General features: G+C 40.4%; 1 protein-coding gene across 1 annotated transcript in view; it reads left to right on the forward strand.

The window, feature by feature from the left end:
- The window catches only part of LOC107555677 (anoctamin-3-like), a 50,465-nt gene extending 32,313 nt beyond the window's left edge, over positions 1-18,152 (forward strand). The window contains exons 11-20 of the mRNA XM_016238546.1: positions 1,256-1,338; positions 4,107-4,247; positions 4,994-5,158; positions 6,563-6,599; positions 6,740-6,851; positions 7,071-7,128; positions 8,010-8,113; positions 17,116-17,261; positions 17,580-17,732; positions 18,001-18,152. Of these exons, the coding sequence (XP_016094032.1) occupies positions 1,256-1,338; positions 4,107-4,247; positions 4,994-5,158; positions 6,563-6,599; positions 6,740-6,851; positions 7,071-7,128; positions 8,010-8,113; positions 17,116-17,261; positions 17,580-17,732; positions 18,001-18,152 (1,151 nt within the window). The remainder of the gene's footprint in view (positions 1-1,255; positions 1,339-4,106; positions 4,248-4,993; positions 5,159-6,562; positions 6,600-6,739; positions 6,852-7,070; positions 7,129-8,009; positions 8,114-17,115; positions 17,262-17,579; positions 17,733-18,000) is intronic.
- The last annotated feature ends 3,269 nt before the right edge of the window (positions 18,153-21,421 follow it).

Below are 21,421 nucleotides of genomic sequence, written 5' to 3' on the forward strand. Positions count from 1 at the left end.
AAGAAATTTTGGAGCACTTCATGCTTTCTTCTGCTGACCAGCTTTTTGAAGATGCTGATTTCATTTTCCAGCAGGATTTGGCACCTGCCCACACTGCCAAAAGCACCAAAAGTTGGTTAAATGACCATGGTGTTGGTGTGCTTGACTGGCCAGCAAACTCACCAGACCTGAACCCCATAGATTCTCTATATCATAGACCAAAAAATGCAGATGAGCTGAAGGCCACTGTCAAAGAAACCTGGGCTTCCATACTACCTCAGTAGTGCCACAAACTGATCATCTTCATGCCACGGCGAATTGAGGCAGTAATTCAAGCAAAAGGAGCCCCTACCAAGTATTGAGTACATGTACAGTAAATTAACATACTTTCCAGAAGGCCAACAATTCACTAAAAATGTTTTTTTTATTGGTCTTATTAAGTATTCTAATTTGTTGAGATTTTTGGGTTTTTGATTTTTGGGTTTTTGTTAAATGTGAGCCAAAATCATCACAATTAAAAGAACCAAACACAAACTACTTCAGTCCGTGTGCATTGCATTTATTTAATACACGAGTTTCACAATTTGAGTTGAATTACAGAAATAAATTAACTTTTCCAGGACATTTTAATTTATTGAGATGCACCTGTACATTTAAATCATTTTAATAATTTTAGTACTTATTAGGTACCCCCTTGAAGTTTGCCACAGCCCCGTAGTGGGCCCTGGAACCCCTGGTTGAGAACCATTGCTTTAAATGTCATAAGAACCAAATGTGAGAGTTGTATCTACTGTATATTATAACAGGTTTTTCATAGTCACAGACATCATCTTTCAAAGAGGCAAATACAAAATGGCTCTGGTCCTGTGACTATTCACACACTTTAAAAAATCATCAACAACATCTTTTATACCCTTCAAACCTTTGGTCACAAATGGGATTAGATGGGCTATAAATGTGTTGAAATTCAACAAACTTCCTCAGCAGTTGTTATAGACAGTAATTGACCTAAAAAAAAAAAACTCACAATAGAAGAAGATTATGCAAATGCTCACAACACCGTTCCTTTCAGCAAGGAGATTTGCGTTCTTAACGATGCCTGAAATTGAGTTTGCATAGTTAAAGTGCTTGTTTTCCTGTATGTACATATGTATATTTGGGCTTAAGATGACCTTTCTTAGTCACCTCAAGTAACTTTGAATAGAACCATACTGTATCTGAAAGCTCTTGTTCATATTGTGTTCACATCTTACCACTTCCTCCTGTGCTGTCACAGCCACGGTATTCCTTGAGTTCTGGAAGAGGAGAAGGGCGGAGCTAACCTACGACTGGGATTTGATTGACTGGGAGGAAGAGGAGGTGAGCCTGCCTTCCTGTTTGTTGCTTTATGTTCCTTTAGAAATATCATAATTTTTTGAAACCTGTTAAAATGACCATTAAGTTCATGAACAACTGTAACTGGTGTGTGGCCAATCTATGTGCTGTCTGTTGTATTTCCTATAGTGTAAATCCTGTGTCATGGTGTGTTCTGTGAGTGTGCCTCCTACCGTATCATGTTGTGTTGTGCATGCCTTGCTCCTAATGTGAATATGACTCAAGGGTGTTCACACTGACAGCGATTAGCTTTGACAAAGCATCTGTTGTTGCGTGCCGTTCTTGGGTTGAGAAAAGTTTACGTTTTATGCGTGTCCATCTCCTGTAGAGATTTTAGTCAAATGTCAGCAAGACGTAAGAGTTGATAATTTTGCTGCAACCCAGGCTCATTGGAAAAACTTTTTTATAAAATGTTATTACATTCCTTCTTGAAAGATTTGCGAGACATTCAAAGTGAAATGTCCAGTGAGTGGCACTTAAAGCGCATTCAGTTTTATCCAAAAGATGAACGTGAATCTGGGATCATTTTACTACATTGGTTGTTGTATGTATCGTAAGTGCCGCTAAAATGTTAATCCTCTATCGTATTTGATTAAAAAAAGGACCACCTATATTAAACTGTAAGCTAACCTTATCCTGCTCCAGCTGCACTAGGTGAGCTATCAAGCAAGTTTACTATGTCAGAAAAGCCATACATATGGAGCTGGTTATGTGATGCAGACATCAAAATTTATTAATTTACAAATAATTCACTATGGTAAAAGTGTTATGAGTTTATAACATTATATCGTGCAAGGAACCATATGAAAATAAGTCTTTATTAATCAATAATCTGTCCCTGTAATCAGAATTTGAAAGAAAAGGAATAAAAGCTGTTGGTGTTTTACTGCCACTAGTATTCATTTCAGCTGGAAACTGCAGTGAATTTTATGTAATTGTAAGTTTTTGCTGTTTTACAAAAATTCTGGGTATAGGCATGTATTTCCAATGAGCTGATGCTTTCTCTGTGAACAAAAATGTATTTTTCTTTGCGTACATGTGGTGAATCGGCATTCTAAGAGTGTTTAGTTAATAATCGTTCATTTTATTCATATTATGTATTATTTGTTGTCAAAACAGAATCTCATTTGTAATCATATTTTCTAGCTAAGACCAGTTGCACAGCACACCAATAACATTTTGGCATCCAGTCGTAGTAATGTACACTCATTCACATTCACTTGACAACTTCCCATGATAAAATCTCAGTGTGAACAGCTCTTGTGAACCGCATATCATCAGCATGTGCAGAGTGATGGTGAACTGGTGTACTGTGCATATTTTGTGTGAAATGCGTTTGAGGGAACACCTCAAAATAACCCAGAGATCAAAGCGATCAGATGTGGCTCATACTTGCTGTACGTCTGCAGTTTGCATTCGTTGCCCTGTAGATTTCTGCTGTTGCTAATTTCTGTATAACAGTGGTTCTCAAACTGTGGTTCATGACCCAATAGTGTTACACAAACCTCTTTTCCACTAAGTGCTGCAGGCATGATGTATTTTTGTAGACCAAAACCTGTAAACAAGTAATTTTTTCTGAAGTCAATGGTTTTATTGAATGGGATTTTGGTTAATGCCTGAAATAAGGTTTGTGTTTTTTGTTGAGGGAACCAGGGTGATGCTAACTTCCAGGTTGCCCTACAAAAATACATCATCATTCTTAGTGCTTAGTGTAGACGTTAACACAGTAGTACAGCTAAACTTTTGTTGTTAGAAAAACTTTATCTAAAGTTTTATTTGGTCATTTGTTCCTGGTTCCAGACCAGCAAGATTTTAGGGCCAGTGTGGAACCAGAATTTTTTCTGTGGTGGAAATGGAATGGAAACTAGCACCAGAACAACAGCATATTTATGCCACACACATTTATTTAAATAGATTTTTTTATTTATTTCCCCAAATGTTTTATTTCTAATTTCTAATCAGTTCACCCAAAAATGAAAGTTCTGTCTTTAACTACTTATCGTGGTTAACTACTTAATGGTTAAATTGAAGAGCTACAAGAACAAACAACTAAAAGGCTTTTTTCTTTCTTTTTTTTAAGCGAGTAATAACTTTTGGTCTGTTCCTTACATAAACCTATTAAATTACTTCAGAAGGCTTGGAATGTAGCACACTACTTGCATGAACTATATTTATGTTACATTTATAGTGCTTCTTTTCTATTTTAGAGCTTAGCAGTGCCAGATCACTATATGCTCTCATTGTATGGAAAAGCGGAGCATGAACAGTCTTGAAAATATCTTCTTTTGTGCTCTATGAAAGAAAGGATGATATTTTGGTTTGGAAAGACAATAGGCAGAGTAAATAATGACATAATTTTAATTTTTAAGTGAGCCAGTCCTATTATATTTTTGTGTTTCTAATATGTAGCCTATGTTCTTACATTGACAGTGTGGTGCTGATTAGGTGATGATTGGCATGATAATTGGTTTGAAAAGTTTGAGAACTGCTGCTGTATACAGTCTCTTCTATATTTAACTGTCATATTGTGGAATGTATTAATAAATATATCTCATGTTGAGGCATTGAAGTTTCTCATGTTAACTCATTCAGTACATGTAAACAGCCTCTGGATTGACATCATGTCCAACCAAACAGATGATGAGGTTGAACATCTGTATGTGATGAGAATCATTCATGAGATCTGTAAAAATATCTTCAACCAATTGTTTCATGAGTAATATGATGTTGTTTTGTTTTGTTTTTTAAAAAAGGAGGAGCTACGGCCCCAGTTTGAAGCCAAATACTCCCGGAAGGAGAGAGTAAACCCCATCTCAGGGAAACCAGAGCCCTTCCAGCCCTTCACAGACAAACTCAGCCGACTCATGGTGTCTGTTTCAGGAATCTTTTTCATGGTAGGATTCTGTGTTCAAAATATCCCCAAAGATACAACAAGCAGATCAGAATTATCACTACCCGTCATGCAAATTGGGACAAGAATTGTATGGAATTCAACAATTCTGGTTTCATTTCCAATTAGATTTATTTTTGTTTCTTGACAACTTCACAAACACTGGTTTATTTTAAGAAGTCCTTGTAGAAATAACTAATTAACATTAGTCTTAGTGTAAAGCTTAGTTTTTGTTTAGTTGCTTGTTATTGTTCATAGTTTAGTGTTATTACTATAGTAAATACAGTACATGTAACGTGTAACAAGGGTACTGTAAAACTAAGCATTACCCAATTATTTTGGTAATTCTGCGGATGAAGGAATGGACAATATTTAGAAAACAGTACTTATTGAATGTAATGCTCTCAGTAGCCTGTTATGAAATAACTAATATTACTCGATATTCATTTGTGTAATTACTCTGTAAAGCATTCCTTTATTCTCGGTTCTGAACCCTGTTTGTAGCTCCAAAGAACATTTGAAATTAAAATGAACTTTTTTTGATTATTACTAGATTTTTAGTTGATTAAAGTTAGCGCACACAGCTGCACTACCATAAATAACTGTCTCCCTCTGGTGGCCCTGAATTAAAAGGCAATGCATATCAAAACTATGTCTAACGTTGTAAAGGGAAACTTCTGCAAGATTCCAATATATATCCATCCATTTCAAACATTCCACCCTGTTCACCTCTCGTCATCTTTCTTCCAGATCTCTCTGGTCCTGACAGCTGTGTTTGCCGTGGTGGTGTTCCGGCTCATTGCCATGGAGAAGTTTGCTTCCTTTCAGTGGGAGTTTGTGAAGAAGAACTGGCAGTTCGCCACCTCAGGCACTGGAGTCTGCATCAACTTCATGATCATCATGTCTCTGAATGTGGTTAGTGTCTTTTCTCTAGTCCCGAAGGCCTCTTCACACCAGAGAGAGGCACAATAAGGAAAACTTTTACACAAAACTTTTTACACTGACGTTTCACACTAAAAGAGAAACAAGTTTTTGGAAGGCTTTGCCACAAGAACTTAAATGAAAGCAAAATACACTTTGAAGCAATAAAAACATTAGTACAAAGTAAAATAAATACTTCAATGCAAAATAAAACTCATTGTGAATATGTAAACTGATATTTTCTCTCTCTCCTGGAATGGTACAATTAGGAATATTTGATGGTACTGTCAGTAATAATAATAATAATACAGATTTTAAATAAAATACATTCCCATTTTTTTCAGCATAGTTATATTTTGTTACTCCAAGTGGTTCCATGGCTATGCAAAAAAGTAATGTGAAATTTGCATTTATTATTATTTTTTGTTTTACATTACTAATTTCATAGCATCTCAGATGTTATTCTGAAATGCCAGAGCCTCAAAATGAAATCATCGAAATGATTGACTACTATTACATACTGACGCTCCCAGACATAAAATGTAAGCAAACATTAATGTTATTACAGTGTTGTATCTGCATCCTTAAAACAGCAAGTCAGTAATTCAATTCAATAAACGAGTGACTTCCCGAGCAGTTACAACTTAATTTCCATTTCTATGTGGCACCAGTGTGACGATTTTATTTTCCTGAAGACAGGGATGGAAATGCTACTTTCTCTAATTAACATTGCAACTTAATATATGTAAATATAGCGACTTAAATTAACTTTCAAAAGTGTGGGGTTGGTCTTTTTTTTTTTTGAAAGAAGATGCTCACCAAGTCTGCTCAAAAATGTTATTACAATTTAACAGTTTTCTATTGTAATATATTGTTATTTCTGTGATGCAGTGCTGAATTTTCAGCATCATTACTCCAGTCTTCAGTGTCATATGACCCTTCAGAAATCACTCTGATATGCTGATTTGCTGCTCAAGAAACATTTCTGATTATTATCAATGCTGAAAACAATTGTGATGCTTCATATTTTTATGGAACCTGTGATACATTTTTTAGGATGCTTTGATAAACAGAAAGTTCAAAAGGGCAGCTTGTTTTAAAATAGAAATAATTTGTAACATTTATTTACATTACACTACACTACACATAAATTATACACTGTACATTTACACTATGCATGCATACTTATTAAATGAAATGATTAATTTCTTAAAAAAATAAATAAATAAATGTACTGATCCCAATTTTTTGGGTACTAACATCCTGTAGATTTGTATAAACCATGTATTAAATTCATCATTAATGGCATAGTCTGTAAATCGCTTGCAAAATGTTTTTCATTTCCTATTTTCAGCCTAGTCTATAATGGTACTGAGTCAAATTCCTTTTACCCACCAGGTCTATGAGAAAGTGGCCTACCTACTTACAAACCTGGGTAAGTATTGATTCAGTCAAGGTCACTATTGATTGAGGGTGAAATTCTTGCAGTCTTCACGCTGTGAGAAACTTTCCTCACGCCTGTACCATGCAGTGCTTTGCTCCCTAATGATTTTAACATGTTCACTTGTGATCTAGAACACCCACGGACAGAATCAGAATGGGAAAACAGCTTTGCCCTCAAGATGTTTCTCTTCCAGTTCGTCAATCTCAACAGCTCGACCTTCTACATAGCTTTCTTTTTAGGAAGGTAAGCAACTCTTGACCTAGTTGATGAATTATTCAGTGCTTGGGTTGCTTGCTGTTGCTGCTTTCATTTGCCCAGATTATACCACTTGAGATCTGTTTGCCATCAACTCATACAGGAACTCTATGGCGCTAACGCTAACGCCTCCCCCACAATAGCCTGGCTAATTGAATTTCAAAGCTAATTTCACGTGTGTTGTTGTGATGTGTGTATATTCCGCAGGTTTGCTGGCAGGCCGGGTGACTATAATAAGCTGTTTAACCGGTGGAGGATGGAGGAGGTGGGTGAGATGAGGCCTTAATGAGTCCTCTCACATTTTTATTATTGTCCTTCGGCACGATCAAGTATCTGCCTCGGTTACGCAACTGCCATGAGATTTCAATAAAAATTGTCATTATTCTGTGCAAACACTCTCATAATTGCCTCATCATTGCAACCGTGCTTGCTCATAACATTAGTGTACTGTTTTAGATCATGTAATATAATCAAAACCACCCTTGTGAAAAAAGAAGTGTGGTTAATTGTATTGAATTTTAAAACGTAGAAATCTTAACTTAAGAACTGTACTTGCAGACAGTATAATTTTAATGCCACTTAAGTGTAATTAAAAAGAGAGTACACTTTCATGACTTACTTTAACACAGTTTTAAAAAGTCCACTTGCCAAATGAAAAGTTTTACTTTAAAGTACATTTTAAATAACTTGAATCATTTTTTGTGCTTATAAAAGTACATTTGTTTTGATATTTTATTCAATAGCAAAAAACACTTGCGTCGTGCCTTGCCATTGCGCCGAGTGTATGATAGGGCCCTATATTTTAAATGAACTAAATTGCAACTTCACCATTACCATCACCATAATATAGAGGTGCATTTAAGTCCTATTTTAGTGTCAACTAAAAAATAAAACACTAAAATTATATTAAATGCATTTGATATAAATTTCGACTATACAAAACTGCATAATACATTTTCATTTAATTGCAATTAACATGCAGTTAAGTGTCAGAAAACATTACATTCAGTTTGCACTTAAGTTCATTCTTTTACATTTTTTTTAAATAATCAGTACTCTTTTTAAACTGTGCTAAAGTGCACTTCTGTTTCACAAGGGCAACCAAAATATTTATGCTTTTTCTCTCTCTCTCTCTCTCTCTCTTAGTGTCATCCCAGTGGTTGTCTGATTGACTTGTGCCTACAGATGGGAGTGATTATGGTGTTGAAACAGATCTGGAATAACTTCATGGAGCTCCGTAAACCCAAGATGTTAGATGATTCAGCGTGTTTGTGTTACTCCTGCACCACAAAACTTGCATGTGGAATTGTGTGATTGGGTCAGGCCGCATGTTCTGTGCGTGTCTCTGCGGTTTACTGACGCCATTTTGATTGCGTATACCTGTGAAAAAAACAGAAGAGAATGGACAGGCCAGGTTTTTTTTCCCCTTGTGAGGATGAACTTTCATTTAGATTTCCATAATTGATGGCGAGCCTCCCATCTTGACTGAAAGATGGGAAAATTTTTCATTTAAATTGTCTTCTACCAAGTAAGAGAATTTTGCTTCCAGTGACTGATACTATTTTTCTCCTTGGGAACTAAAAATTTGAGAGACACCAGTTCCAGTTAAAGGAAAAGACTGATCAGACCTTTTATTCAGATTGACATCTGACTTGGAAAGACTAATTTGCATACCAGTTGCATACTGCAGTTACCCGTTGGTTATCACTAACTGTGGCCATTTAATTTGATTGAATGTGAAGGTGATTGTAATGACGATTCAGTGACGTTGGGATCCATGTGCAGCTTTATTAACAATTAGACGGGCAAAGTTCAGTCAACAGCATACAGGGGTAACGTAGGCAAGGCAGAATCGTAACCAGAGTTCATGCAAAGGGGTCGAGGCCGGCGGCAGACAGAGGAGAGAGTAAATCCAAACACAGAGCAAGATCAAAGAGGCGGGCAGCGAACAATCAGACAGGTCTAAACAATCCAGGTAGGCAACAGGTAATCCTCGGCCTTTGGGGGGATGTGAACCGGATAGAAGGTTGATAGCACAGTCACTTGAACGATGGAGAGGTAATTGAGATGCTTTGGCCTTGCTGAACGCCTCAATTAAGTCGTGGTACTCCGTGGGGATTTTGGGGGCAGCGATTGGGTTGCTCTCAGTCTCGTGAGGAGTCAGGTTCAGACAATGTTGGCGGCAGGAGTCAGACCACTGGGTTATCTGTTTCTTGGACCAGGAAACACACGGGTTATGCTTCTCGAGCCAGGGCAGTCCCAGGATAATGGGTGTCTGAGGGGATTGGAAAACAAATAGACGGATCGTCTCTGTGTGGAGAGCTCCTGTACGTAGGGTAACATAGGCAAGGCAGAATCGTAACCAGAGTCCATGCAAAGGGGTCGAGGCCGGCGGCAGACAGAGGAGAGAGTAAATCCAAACACAGAGCAAGATCAAAGAGGCGGGCAGCGAACAATCAGACAGGTCTAAACAATCCAGGTAGGCAACAGGTAATCAAACAAGGTATAAACGCTCAGTAATGTCAGCAGTAGCAAAAACAAGACTTCGCAATGAGGGTAAGGTAGGCACTGCCTAAATAGTCATGGTAATGATCAGCACCTGTGCATGTAATCAATGTCAGGCATGGGGTGATGGGAAATGAAGTCCTAAGGAACAGTTAGTACTCCGGTGAGGGTTCCCTCTGGTGGGGATCGGAGGGAGCCACGGAGGCTTGATTTGTGACAGTGATTTATTGTGTAATGTATAGTTAATTAGCGGGTGCAACCAAGGGTATGGTTATTGTGTTTTCTGTGTTTTATTGTTTTATGTTTTGAAAAAAAAGTACTTACTGAAGAAAAAAAAGAAACCAACCCTAAACCATTTACAGTAAAATTTAAATTGTGGTTAACCTACTGATTGCCTCTGATATTTACTCAGCACCACCGCCGCCTCCCATCCCGTGCCTTGTTCTTCTGAGGTTAATTGCCTGGTCCATCAGAGAGAGAACTCCCCTTTTACAGAGGTGTTACATTGTGGCGAGCCAGCCAAGAGGTGGTGCTGTTGTTGGGTATTAATAGTCACAATTTAAAAAAAAATAATGAATATAATTGAGGCAGAGGGCATTAAAGTTCCGAATTCTGTAATAGTTAGTGGCTTGACTAACACAGAGTGTGATGAGGAATTAATTGACATCCTGAAAATGCATGGTTCTTTTGCCAGAACATTTTTTAATCAGTGACACAAAGTCAGAGTTTTACCAGAGCATTATAATTGAATATAACAGTGGTCAAGCCTTGCAATCTCTAGAACCACAGCTGCCTTATACTCACCAACTATCCAGTGATCCAGGCATCAATTACCAAGTGAAGGCATTGTCTAGCGTCTTTATGCATCAATTGGGCAGTAGTGTCACTAAATCCTACCTAGAAGGATTGAAAGAAATTGCTAAATTGAGTGGAACCAATTTCGAAGCAGTTTTGAGCCAGATGCTATCTCAAATGAGTACCGAACTCACATCAGTGTCCTCTGATCTTGAGGCTGGAGATGATGATCCAGATGAACAGCCACCCCAAGCGCTTCCTTGCGAGAACGTTGGCGCAGCAGCGGTTAAGCCAAGTCAGATAGATGAATCGCTGTCACAGCACACACCTATCAAATCAAATGCTCGACCTCTCTATACTTCTCAGCAGGTGTTCAATCCACCTGAAGTCCAGAAACTCATCGTTGAACATGTTGTGAGGAGTGGTGAATTGGCTGCTCAAGGGCCTGTACAATCACGGCTCAGGGTATTCTCCGGTAAATGTCCTAGACCTGGAAGTGAAGTTGATTATGATACTTGGCGCTCCAGTGTTGAGCTTATCTTGAAGGACCCTGGCTTATCTGATTTGCATGTGTCCAGGAAGATAGTGGACAGTCTTTTGCCACCCGCAGTAGATGTTATAAATCATCTAAGCCCTGAAGCTCCATCCTCAGCTTACCTTCAGTTGCTGGATTCGGCTTTTGGTGTTGTAGAGGACGACGATGAACTCCTCGCAAGGTTTATGAATACTCTGCAAGACGCTGGTGAGAAACCATCCGCTTACCTTTATAGATTGCAGACAGCTTTGAGGATGACTATCAAAAGAGGTGGCATTTCTCCAGAAGAGGCAGACAGACATCTTCTCAAGCAGTTTTGTTGGGTGCTGGGATAATGATTTGATTACTGAACTGCAGCTTGAGCAAAAGCGCAACCGTCCTCCTTCCTTTGCACAGCTTCTGTTAATGCTACGTACAGAAGAAGACAAACATACAGCGAAAGTCAATCGTATGAAGCAACATCTTGGGTCTTCTAAGCAGAGAGCTCTGATGCATTCTCAAAGAACGTGGGTCTCTGCTGAATTGGAGCAAAAAGAAGCTTCAAACATGGCTTCACTTGCAACTGAAATGCAGGAGCTCAAGAAACAGATAGCTAAGCTCCAACATCAACTAGCCAATCTTACGACCAAACCTAAGATCCAGAAGAAATCCCCACTGCCAGAAGTAGTACAAAAACAGGACAAGAAGGCGGCGGGAACGGCTGGTACTGAGAGTGTGACTCCAGTTAATAAAAAAATCAACAGGCAGACCAAGACCATGGTACTGTTTTACCTGTGGTGAGGACGGCCACGTTGCATCTTCCTGCACTTCTGAGCCTAACCCTGCACTTGTGACCACAAAGCGAAAACTCCTAAGGGAAAAGCAGCTTCTGTGGGACTCTCAGAACCCCAGCCTCAACCCTGATTTAAACTAAAGTCAGCCCTTGTTGTGGGACAGACGAGGGCTAAGTCAGAATCAAACTGTCCCACTGCAAAACGAGTCTCAAACAAATGTACTTATTCTAGAAAGTCAAGCTCTAGTCTGCCAAAGGGGTTAGTTGGTGCAAGATGCATTGCAGAAATCAGCGTAGCAGGTGCAAAATGTCATTGTTTATTGGACACTGGGTCACAAGTTACAACAGTACCCAAGTCCTTTTATGAGCAGCATCTCTCAGTGTACCCTATAAACTCCATCAATGACATCTTGGAAGTAGAAGGAGCCAATGGTCTTTCAGTTCCATACGAGGGTTACATAAAAGTAGACATTACGTTTCCTGAGGAGTTCCTGGGAGTGAGTGTTCAGGTGCCTACCATAGCTTTTGTAGTCCCTGATGTGAAACCCCACAATCAGTCTATGGTTTTAATAGGCACAAACACATTGGATGTTCTCTATGAGCAGAATTTAAAATCAAATTCCCCAACTTACCAACCATCTTTATTTGGTTACAGAGTGGTTCTGAGCACACTGGAGACAAGGCGGAAACGAAACACGAGTGGTGTTCTTGGCTATGTACGATTGAATGGCAAAGTACCTGAGGTCATGGCTGCAGGACAGACTGTAGTTGTGGAAGGTTCCATTACAGTGCCCTCTGGGGTTGACAAGTGTGTGGTGGTGGAGCATCCATCTAACTTGTCTTTGCCTGGTGGGTTGTTTGTTAAACGATGCCTAATTACGCTTCCAAAAGCACCACTTTACCATTTACCAGTAGTGCTTACAAATGAAACTGAACATGATATAGCTATTCCACCAAAGTGTACAGTAGCGGAGCTCCATGTGGTCGAGTCTTTGCTCCTTCCACCAAACTCACTTTCAGATGATGAGCCTTTACCTGTGAAGGAACTTGATTTCACTCTAAATTTTGGTGAGTCCCCATTACCACAAGAGTGGAAGGACTGTATCACTAAAAAACTCAGAGAAATGCCAGAGGTTTTCAGCCAGCACGACTTAGACTCTGGTCACACTCAAAAGGTGAAACATCGCATACAGTTGAATAATGAAACTCCTTTTAAGCACAGAGCATGGCCAATCCACCCACAAGATGTTGAGGCCGTCCGCAAGCATCTGCGTGATCTGCTTGCCAGTGGAGTCATTTGAGAGTCCCAGTCACCCTTCTCTTCACCAATAGTGGTGGTGAGAAAGAAGGATGGAGATGTGTATAGATTATAGAAAGTTAAACCTCCAGACTGTGAAAGATGCGTATGCACTACCAAATCTTGAGGAGACTTTCTCAGCTCTGACGGGATCCCGATGGTTTTCTGTGCTTGATTTGAAGTCAGGATACTATCAAATATGAGTTGAGGAGTCGGATAAACCCAAAACTGCCTTTGTCTGCCCATTGAGGTTTTGGGAATTCAATCGTATGCCCCAAGGTGTGACCAATGCACCTAGTACTTTTCAAAGATTGATGGAGAAGTGTATGGGGGACATTAATCTGAGGGAAATACAGGTCTTTTTGGATGACCTGATAATATTCTCGGACACTCTAGAGGAGCATGAGAGACATCTGTTGAATGTTCTATCTCGCCTCAAAGAGTACGGATTGAAACTGTCTCCGGAGAAATGTAAATTTTGTCAAACCTCCGTTCGCTATCTAGGACATATTGTGTCAGAGCGTGGAGTGGAGACTGACCCCGAAAAGATACAAGCCTTAAAAACCTGGCCGAGTCCTAAGAACCTTAGAGAACTGAGGTCATTTTTGGGCTTCTCCGGCTACTATCGCCGGTTTATTAAGGATTATTTAAGGATCGTGAAGCTGCTCAATGATCTTACCTCAGGTTATCCACCATTAAGGAAAGGTGGTAAAAAGACAGACAAAAAGGGTCCATACTACCATCCTAAGGAGCCCTTTGGGGACCGTTGGACTCCTCTTTGTGAAGAAGCTTTTCAGTCCATTATCGAAAAGTTAACTACTGCACCCATCCTGGGTTTTGCAGACCCCAAACTCCCCTATTTCCTCCATACGGATGCCAGCACTAAAGTTTTGGGGGCTGCACTGTATCAGGAGCAAGGTGGGCAAATGCGTGCTATTGCATTTGCGAGTAGGGGGCTGTCACACAGTGAGTCTAGGTATCCCGCTCACAAACTTGAATTTCTTGCCCTTAAATGGGCAGTAACTGAAAAGTTGAGTGATTATCTTTATGGCAGTCAATTCACTGTCATCACTGATAGCAACCCTCTTACTCATGTTCTTACAACTGCAAGATTGGATGCTACTAGTTATCGTTGGCTTGCAGCCCTTTCCACTTTTTCATTCAAGTTGCAGTATAGGGCGGGTAAGCTGAACGTTGATGCTGATAGCCTTTCAAGGCGACCTCAAGAGCCGTTTCCAGCGAACCCCATGTCCCAAAACGAATGTGAAAGGATTGAACAGGTCATACAGCATCATCTTACCAAAGCAGAGGATTCTGTCAGTGCTACGGATGATGTAGTCCAGGCTATCTGCGAGAAGCACCTCGTTAGGCAGTCAGCTGATGCCGCACCAGGCATTGCTCTTGTAAGCTCCCTTGCACTCCATTCCAATGCTGTTATGAACAAGAAGATAGCTCTGAATTGTTACCTATTACACCTCACCTTTCAAAAGACCTTGGTGACAAACAAAGAGCCGATCCAGTGCTTCGAGAGGTGATGTCACACTTGGAGTTGGGAGAAAACCCCCCACCAACAGTAAGGAAGGAACTTCCTGGTCTTCCGTGCTTTTTGAAGGAGTGGAACCGCCTTGAGTTAAAGGACGGAGTACTTTACAGGAGACGGAAAGATAAGGATTCCATCACTTACCAGCTAGTGCTCCCGGAAGAACTACGATCCTCTTTGATGAGCAGTTTACATGATAGTATGGGTCACATGCGGATGGAGAGGACCTTGGATCTGGTCAGAGCCCGATTCTATTGGCCAAAGATGGCTGCCGACGTGGAACAGAAGATCAGGACGTGTGGTCGTTGTGTGCGAAGGAAGACCCCACCTCAAAAAGCAGCACCCTTGGTCAACATCCAGGCCACCAGACCATTACAATTAGTCTGCATGGACTTTCTCTCCTTGGAACCAGACAGAAGTAACACAAGAGACATATTAGTGATCACAGATTTTTTTTACTAAGTATGCTGTGGCAGTCCCTACTCCCAATCAAAAGGCAAGAACAGTAGCAAAGTGTCTTTGGGAGAACTTCATTGTGTATTATGGGTTTCCTGAACGCCTTCATAGTGACCAGGGCCCCGACTTCGAGTCACGCACAATTAAAGAACTTTGAGAAACATCAGGCATTCAGAAAATCCGAATGTCAGACATCTAAAATCTCATCTGGAAGAAAGCTATTCGCTTGCCTCCCATAGAGCATTAAAGAGTGCCGAGAGGAACAAAATCAGGTTTGACAAGCTTGTGACAAATTCCTCATTGGAAGTCAATGATCGCGTATTGGTGAGAAATGTTCAGTTGCGTGGTAAGCACAAGTTATCAGACAAGTGGGAGTCCGAGGTGTATGTAGTAGTAAAGCGAGCTGGCGACTTGCCTGAAACAAGGGATGGTCCTCTTCGTACACTTCACAGGGACCTTTTGCTTCCTTGTGGATTCTTACCAGCATCAAAAGATTCAAGTCCTACCTTGACCAAACCTACTTCTACTTCTTTGAAAACAGACTCAACTAATCCAAAACTTTCAGACAGTGATACTGCACAAGCAAATCCAGTCGACGACTCACCTGCCGATGCTCCAGATACATACTTACCTGTTGATGCTCCAGGAGTCCTTGAAACAAGTAAAATACCCAACAAAAACACCACTGAATCAGAAAAGAATTTAACTATTCGAAGAGAAGATGAAGTGACAAACATAGCTGAAATCCCGAATGCTCCTGTCAAAGAGAGAGAGCAACAGCCAGAAATTGAGGGAGAACAGAATTTGAGTATTCCGCTCAGACGTTCTAGCAGACCGAGAGAGGAACCTGAGAGACTTACCTACTTCCAACTCGGAAACCCCCTGTCTTTTGTGGTAGTCTTTGTTCCATGGGTTAAACACTGCCCTTGTTGAATCCCTCAGTGGTGTTGAAAATTCAAGTGCCCTTTCCATTGTGCCCAATGTTTCATCAAATGTAGTGACTAATCAGCCACTCAAAAGGGACTTGCATGATTTCAGGGGGGGAAAGTGTAACCCCTCTTAAATGATTGCTGTGATGAATATTATTATATACATCATTGTTTGAATTCAATATAATGACCATTCATATGAATGAAAATCTACATAGATTGATAAAAATATTTATATTTGTGTTTTTGGATTGAACTAAGAAATGAGAAGCAACCAATCGGAGCGTTAGGATGTTGGCTCTGCCCACTTGCCTGTGGCTAGCGTGTGCAGGCTAGTAGACTGATACAGAGCGACAGAGAAACCTGATCTGACGAGAGAGTGTAAAAATAGAAAAATACGATCTTTAATTAATTCAAGCTTCATATTAACTGATCAAAACAGCCCGTAAACACAAGATGTTAGATGATTCAGCGTGTTTGTGATACTCCTGCACCACAAAACTTGCACGTGGAATTGTGTGATTGGGTCAGGCCGCATGTTCTGTGCGTGTCTCTGCGGTTTGCTGACGCCATTTTGATTGCGTATACCTGTGAAAAAAACAGACGAGAATGGACAGGCCAGGTTTTTTTTCCCCTTGTGAGGATGAACTTTCATGTGGATTTCCATAATTGATGGCAAGCCTCCCATCTTGACTGAAAGGATCACGGACCTGGAATAAAGGACAGTTTTTCATTTTAATTTTCTTCTACCAAGTAAGAGAATTTTGCTTCCAGTGACTGATACTATTTTTCTCCTTGGGAACTAAAAATTTGAGAGACACCAGTTCCAGTTAAAGGAAAAGACTGATCAGACCTTTTATTCAGATTGACATCTGACTTGGAAAGACTAATTTGCATACCAGTTGCATACTGCAGTTACCCGTTGGTTATCACTAACTGTGGCCATTTAATTTGATTGAATGTGAAGGTGATTTATTGTGTAATGTATAGTTAATTAACGGGTGCACCCAAGGGTGTGGTTATTGTGTTTTCTGTGTTTTATTGTTTTATGTTTTGAAAAAAAAAGTACTTACTGAAGAAAAAAAAGAAACAAACCCTAAACCATTTACAGTAAAATTTAAATTGTGGTTAACCTACCGATTGCCTCTGATATTTACTCAGCACCGCCGCCGCCTCCCATCACGTGCCTTGTTCTTCTGAGGTTAATTGCCTGGTCCATCAGAGAGAGAACTACCCATTTACAGAGGTGTTACAATTGCTTTTTAATACTCTTTTGTTGTGCTTTAAAGAAATAGTGTTGACTAACATAGTAAAACACATGTACTGCTCTGTTGCTTGATTATTTAGATACGGACATAACCATCACTCTTTATAACTTATCAAATACAATTTTTAAGTCATTTTTTTTCTGTTCCTCCATCAGGCTGCTGCAGAACTGGTGGTCCCGGCGTAAGATGAAACGAGCAGGAGAGCAGAATAACAGTAAAGAACAGCTGCCGCAGTGGGATAGAGACTGGAACCTGCAGCCCATGAACGCACACGGCCTGGTGGACGAGTACCTGGAGATGGGTTAGTTCTGCTCTAATTGTGAGATCTGGTGAAGTGTGTAATTTTCTGTCATGGTGAAGAAGAACCAAGTTACATAGTTTAAGTTAGACAACAGCTACCTTAGCAGTTATCAGCAACCTTCAGTTACATTAAATCAGATGTGTTATTTCTTTGTTACCACCACATTAACACAAACACACGTTACAGTAAGCATGTTCAACAGGACAGCATGCTTGCAATGCATTGGACAAGCATTTTTGTGTCAGTGTTTTCTGCTCTAAATTAGCAATTGTTAGACTGATCTAGATGGCCTGCAAGATTGATATGCTTTCTGTACAGTTCTGCAGTTTGGTTTCACTACAATCTTTGTGGCGGCGTTTCCTCTGGCTCCTCTGCTTGCTCTGCTCAATAACATCATCGAGATCCGATTAGACGCCTACAAGTTTGTCTCGCAGTGGAGAAGACCGATGCCTGCCCGCGCTACTGACATTGGTTGGTCCTTTTCCCCTCAATTAGCCTGGTGTCAGTTTATTCCTATCTAAATGCAAGAAACACAACAGTCATTTGTTGTAATTACATTTACAGCTTGTTGTAAATATAGAATGATAGCATGAATATTCACAATATACAAGATATGTCAATGCTTAAATGTTCTTTAATGTTGCAGATTATTTTATAGATTTATGTATAATCTGTCCTTGTAAATTTCAGTATATTTTGGTTTGATAGATCAGTAATTTTTTTTTTTTTTTATAATTAGGAATCTGGCATGGTGTCCTGGAGGGAATTGGAGTTGTGGCTGTCATAACAAATGCCTTCGTCATTGCCATCACTTCAGATTACATCCCTCGCTTTGTCTATGCTTTTAAATATGGGCCCTGTGTGGACAAGGGTTACCGGCATGAGAAGTAAGAAAGCAGCAATTAGCTAATCAAGGTCTTACTAGGCATGCTAGAAACTTCCAGGCAGGTGTGTTAAGCTAACCTCTGCAGGAAACCGACCCTCCAGGGCCGAGTTTGGACACCCCTGTTCTAGTGTAATGGAGGCCAGCTGGTACAAGATGGCTATGCAGGTAAACCTCACTTCCCTGGCCTCAGGAGCTGCACTAGTGCTGACATTAGAGGCTTCAGTCTTTACACCAGACGCGAGTGGGACAAGATAATTTGACAAAAGTCAATAGAGCCGTTTATAATCAGTGATGCTGTCTACACAGGATGCAGTACGGTGCAGTGCGTCAAAAGTCCCAGACAGTAAACAGACGCTTTGTCGCTTCCAGTGTAGACATCCTTTAGCTGTTGTGGTGCTGTCCGGCACAACACGACAGCTGTCACATTTGGGGTAGACACGGTGTTAGAGTCCTTGTTAATGTGCCTGACTTCCATCACTGGTTCAGACCCCACTTGGAGTGACCTGGGAGGAACAGGTTACAGTGGTGCCATGACCCGGATGGGAGTGAGATTTAGGACAGTGAGTGTAACGGAGGCCAGCTGGTATGTGACAATTGTGCAGGTAATAAACTTCACGATAAGTCAATAGAGCCGTTTATAATCAGTGATGCTGTCTACACAGGATGCAGTACGGTGCAGTGCGTCAAAAGTCCCAGACAGTAAACAGACGCTTTGTCGCTTCCAGTGTAGACATCCTTTAGCTGTTGGGGTGCTGTCCGGCACAACACGACAGCTGTCACATCTGGGGTAGACACGGTGTTAGAGTCCTTGTTAATGTGCCTGACTTCCATCACTGGTTCAGACCCCACTTGGAGTGACCTGGGAGGAACAGGTTACAGTGGTGCCATGACCCGGATGGGAGTGAGATTTAGGACAGTGAGTGTAACGGAGGCCAGCTGGTATGTGACAATTGTGCAGGTAATAAACTTCACTGTCCTGGCCTCAAGAACCACTGCACTAACCACTGATACAAGAGGCTGTGGTTTTTAGCGTACTTGTTAACATGCCTGACTCCCATGCCGGCTATCGTCTGTACAAGCCCTGCTTGCAGTGGTCCGAGAGGAACCGGCTACACTAGAGCACTAGCCTAATCGCAGGAGCCAGACTCTTTTTTGACTCTTGGCAAAATGACTTATTCTGGCCAAGAACCACCAGAATATGTTCATGTTGGAAAAATAGTAAAATTAGTAGCATGTCCAAATAGGTAGTATTCTTAAAACAGTATGCAAAAAATATCCAAATGACCTATTACTATTTAGATTCTGAAGTGCTCATTGTCATGGCACCATGATGGCACTGGTCTTCCTTCACACAAGGCTAATTGTGCTACTTCTCAATACTGCAATGCAATCTAAGATTATTTCATGTTTATGATTTTCCCATTGTCTGATTGTCTGTTATATTCTCCGTAGCACCTGGTGTTTGGCATCAAGACCTTCATAGCCCACATGATTCCAGACATGCCCAAAGACCTGTGTGATCGCATGCGCAGGGAGAAATACCTGATGCAGGAGATGGTGTATGAGGCGGAACTGGAGCACTTGCAGAAAGAGCGGAAAAAGAACGGCAAACGTTATCACCATGAGTGGCCTTAGCCATGCCTGTCCATAAATACACACACAAAAAAATGCCCACTGGAGAACCACACGCACTACCCACAAAAGCACATAATGACTTGAGAATGGTAAACAAGCATCTTTGCAACATACACAACTGCAGCACATATGTGAACACAGACATTCATGTACAACCGTTCTGCTACCTTGGACGGCTAGCTTTATTGACTCCATGCATGGGCTGCCCACTTTTCATTGCTGTGACAAACCAGGGAGCGTATTCAGTGTTTGACGTCAAAACCTGATTTCCGGGTGGCCCTTTAGAGCCAGGAGTTGGCAGCTGTACTCTGCACCAAAGAGGCTCTTCTCAGTCCCTACCTGAGACCTCTGATTATCCTATACTTTCATCCTGCTGAGTGCGTTTACACACTAGAGCAGTAGTTCTCAAACTGTAGTGATTGGCTACTTAAACTGTTGTCTCATTTAGGTTCATTAGCTAAAAGTAGCTATGAAAGCAGTCGAACATTCGAATATTCGTTCTGTAATTATTATTCGAACAATAAAAACACTATTCGAATTTTACTATGTGTTGATTTGCTGGCCGTAAATGCAGGGAATCCATGATAAATCCTAAGCAGTTATAACTAAATGCACTGGGTGGCGCTGTGGAGCGTGTTAACAAGTTGATAGTATTTGATCACAGTTTGATTAAAGTTTGGATTTACTTTGATCTAAATGATCTGACAAAATGTAATTACTTCGGATCAAATGAATTAGTGAAACTGATTTATCATAATATCACCACCACAATGAGAAATCACATTAAATCCAAACAGTCGACTGAGGAAAGACAGCTGTCCATTACTGCATTCATGACTGCAGGTAAGCGCAGCTGTACTCTGATTGAGCCGAGAAGACAGCGCATCTGATAGCCAAATGATCTTGAGACATATATAAAGTTTCCATGAGGGAGAGTGGTTTAACACAAAGCGCTAAGAAACTGTTAGCAAACGTTATCTTTGTCAGCACGTCCTTATTGTTATCAGACTGAGGAACAAACTTTCACCCGAGCATATGGATATTATTGTTTCTCTCAGAATTTATACGTGAAACAATGTAAACACAATGAATATAGGCCAACTCGAGTATATGTAATGGCACAGTCTGCTTGATTTTTCCGTTTGCTCTGCTTGATCTTGAATGCTTTTTTTATGTATTTTTTTTTGTTTACACGTTTTCAACCAAAATAAAACCTTGCGATATAACGTAACATTGTTGTAGAACATTGCTGTGTAACGGCTAATCATAAGTTTGTTCAGAAAGCGTGACAAAAAAAAGGAATTTTATGAGCCCAAATATTCGATTGCAAAATTTTTGGAAAATGCCCATCCCTACTGGCAAAGTTATGGATTGGGATAAAGAAGTTTGAGAACAACTGCACTAGAGAAAAATGGGGCATTTTGTCTACATAAATGTGTCTTGAGCATATGGGATGAATGGGATTCATTTGAAATCAAGTGGAAATGAAATAAATTGGATTTCCGAAAGCGCAAATGGACCCACCTGCCTTCTCAATAGTCAACAAACATCTGTGCTAGAGTACATTGCAGCATCGTTTTGTCCATGTGAAGCATAATCAACATTGAGATAAATGGATTACAGTGTTTTCTGACGCACA

Source organism: Sinocyclocheilus grahami, unplaced genomic scaffold (genome assembly GCF_001515645.1).
Source record: "Sinocyclocheilus grahami isolate Dianchi unplaced genomic scaffold, SAMN03320097.WGS_v1.1 scaffold543.1, whole genome shotgun sequence".
Classification (NCBI taxonomy): domain Eukaryota; kingdom Metazoa; phylum Chordata; class Actinopteri; order Cypriniformes; family Cyprinidae; genus Sinocyclocheilus; species Sinocyclocheilus grahami.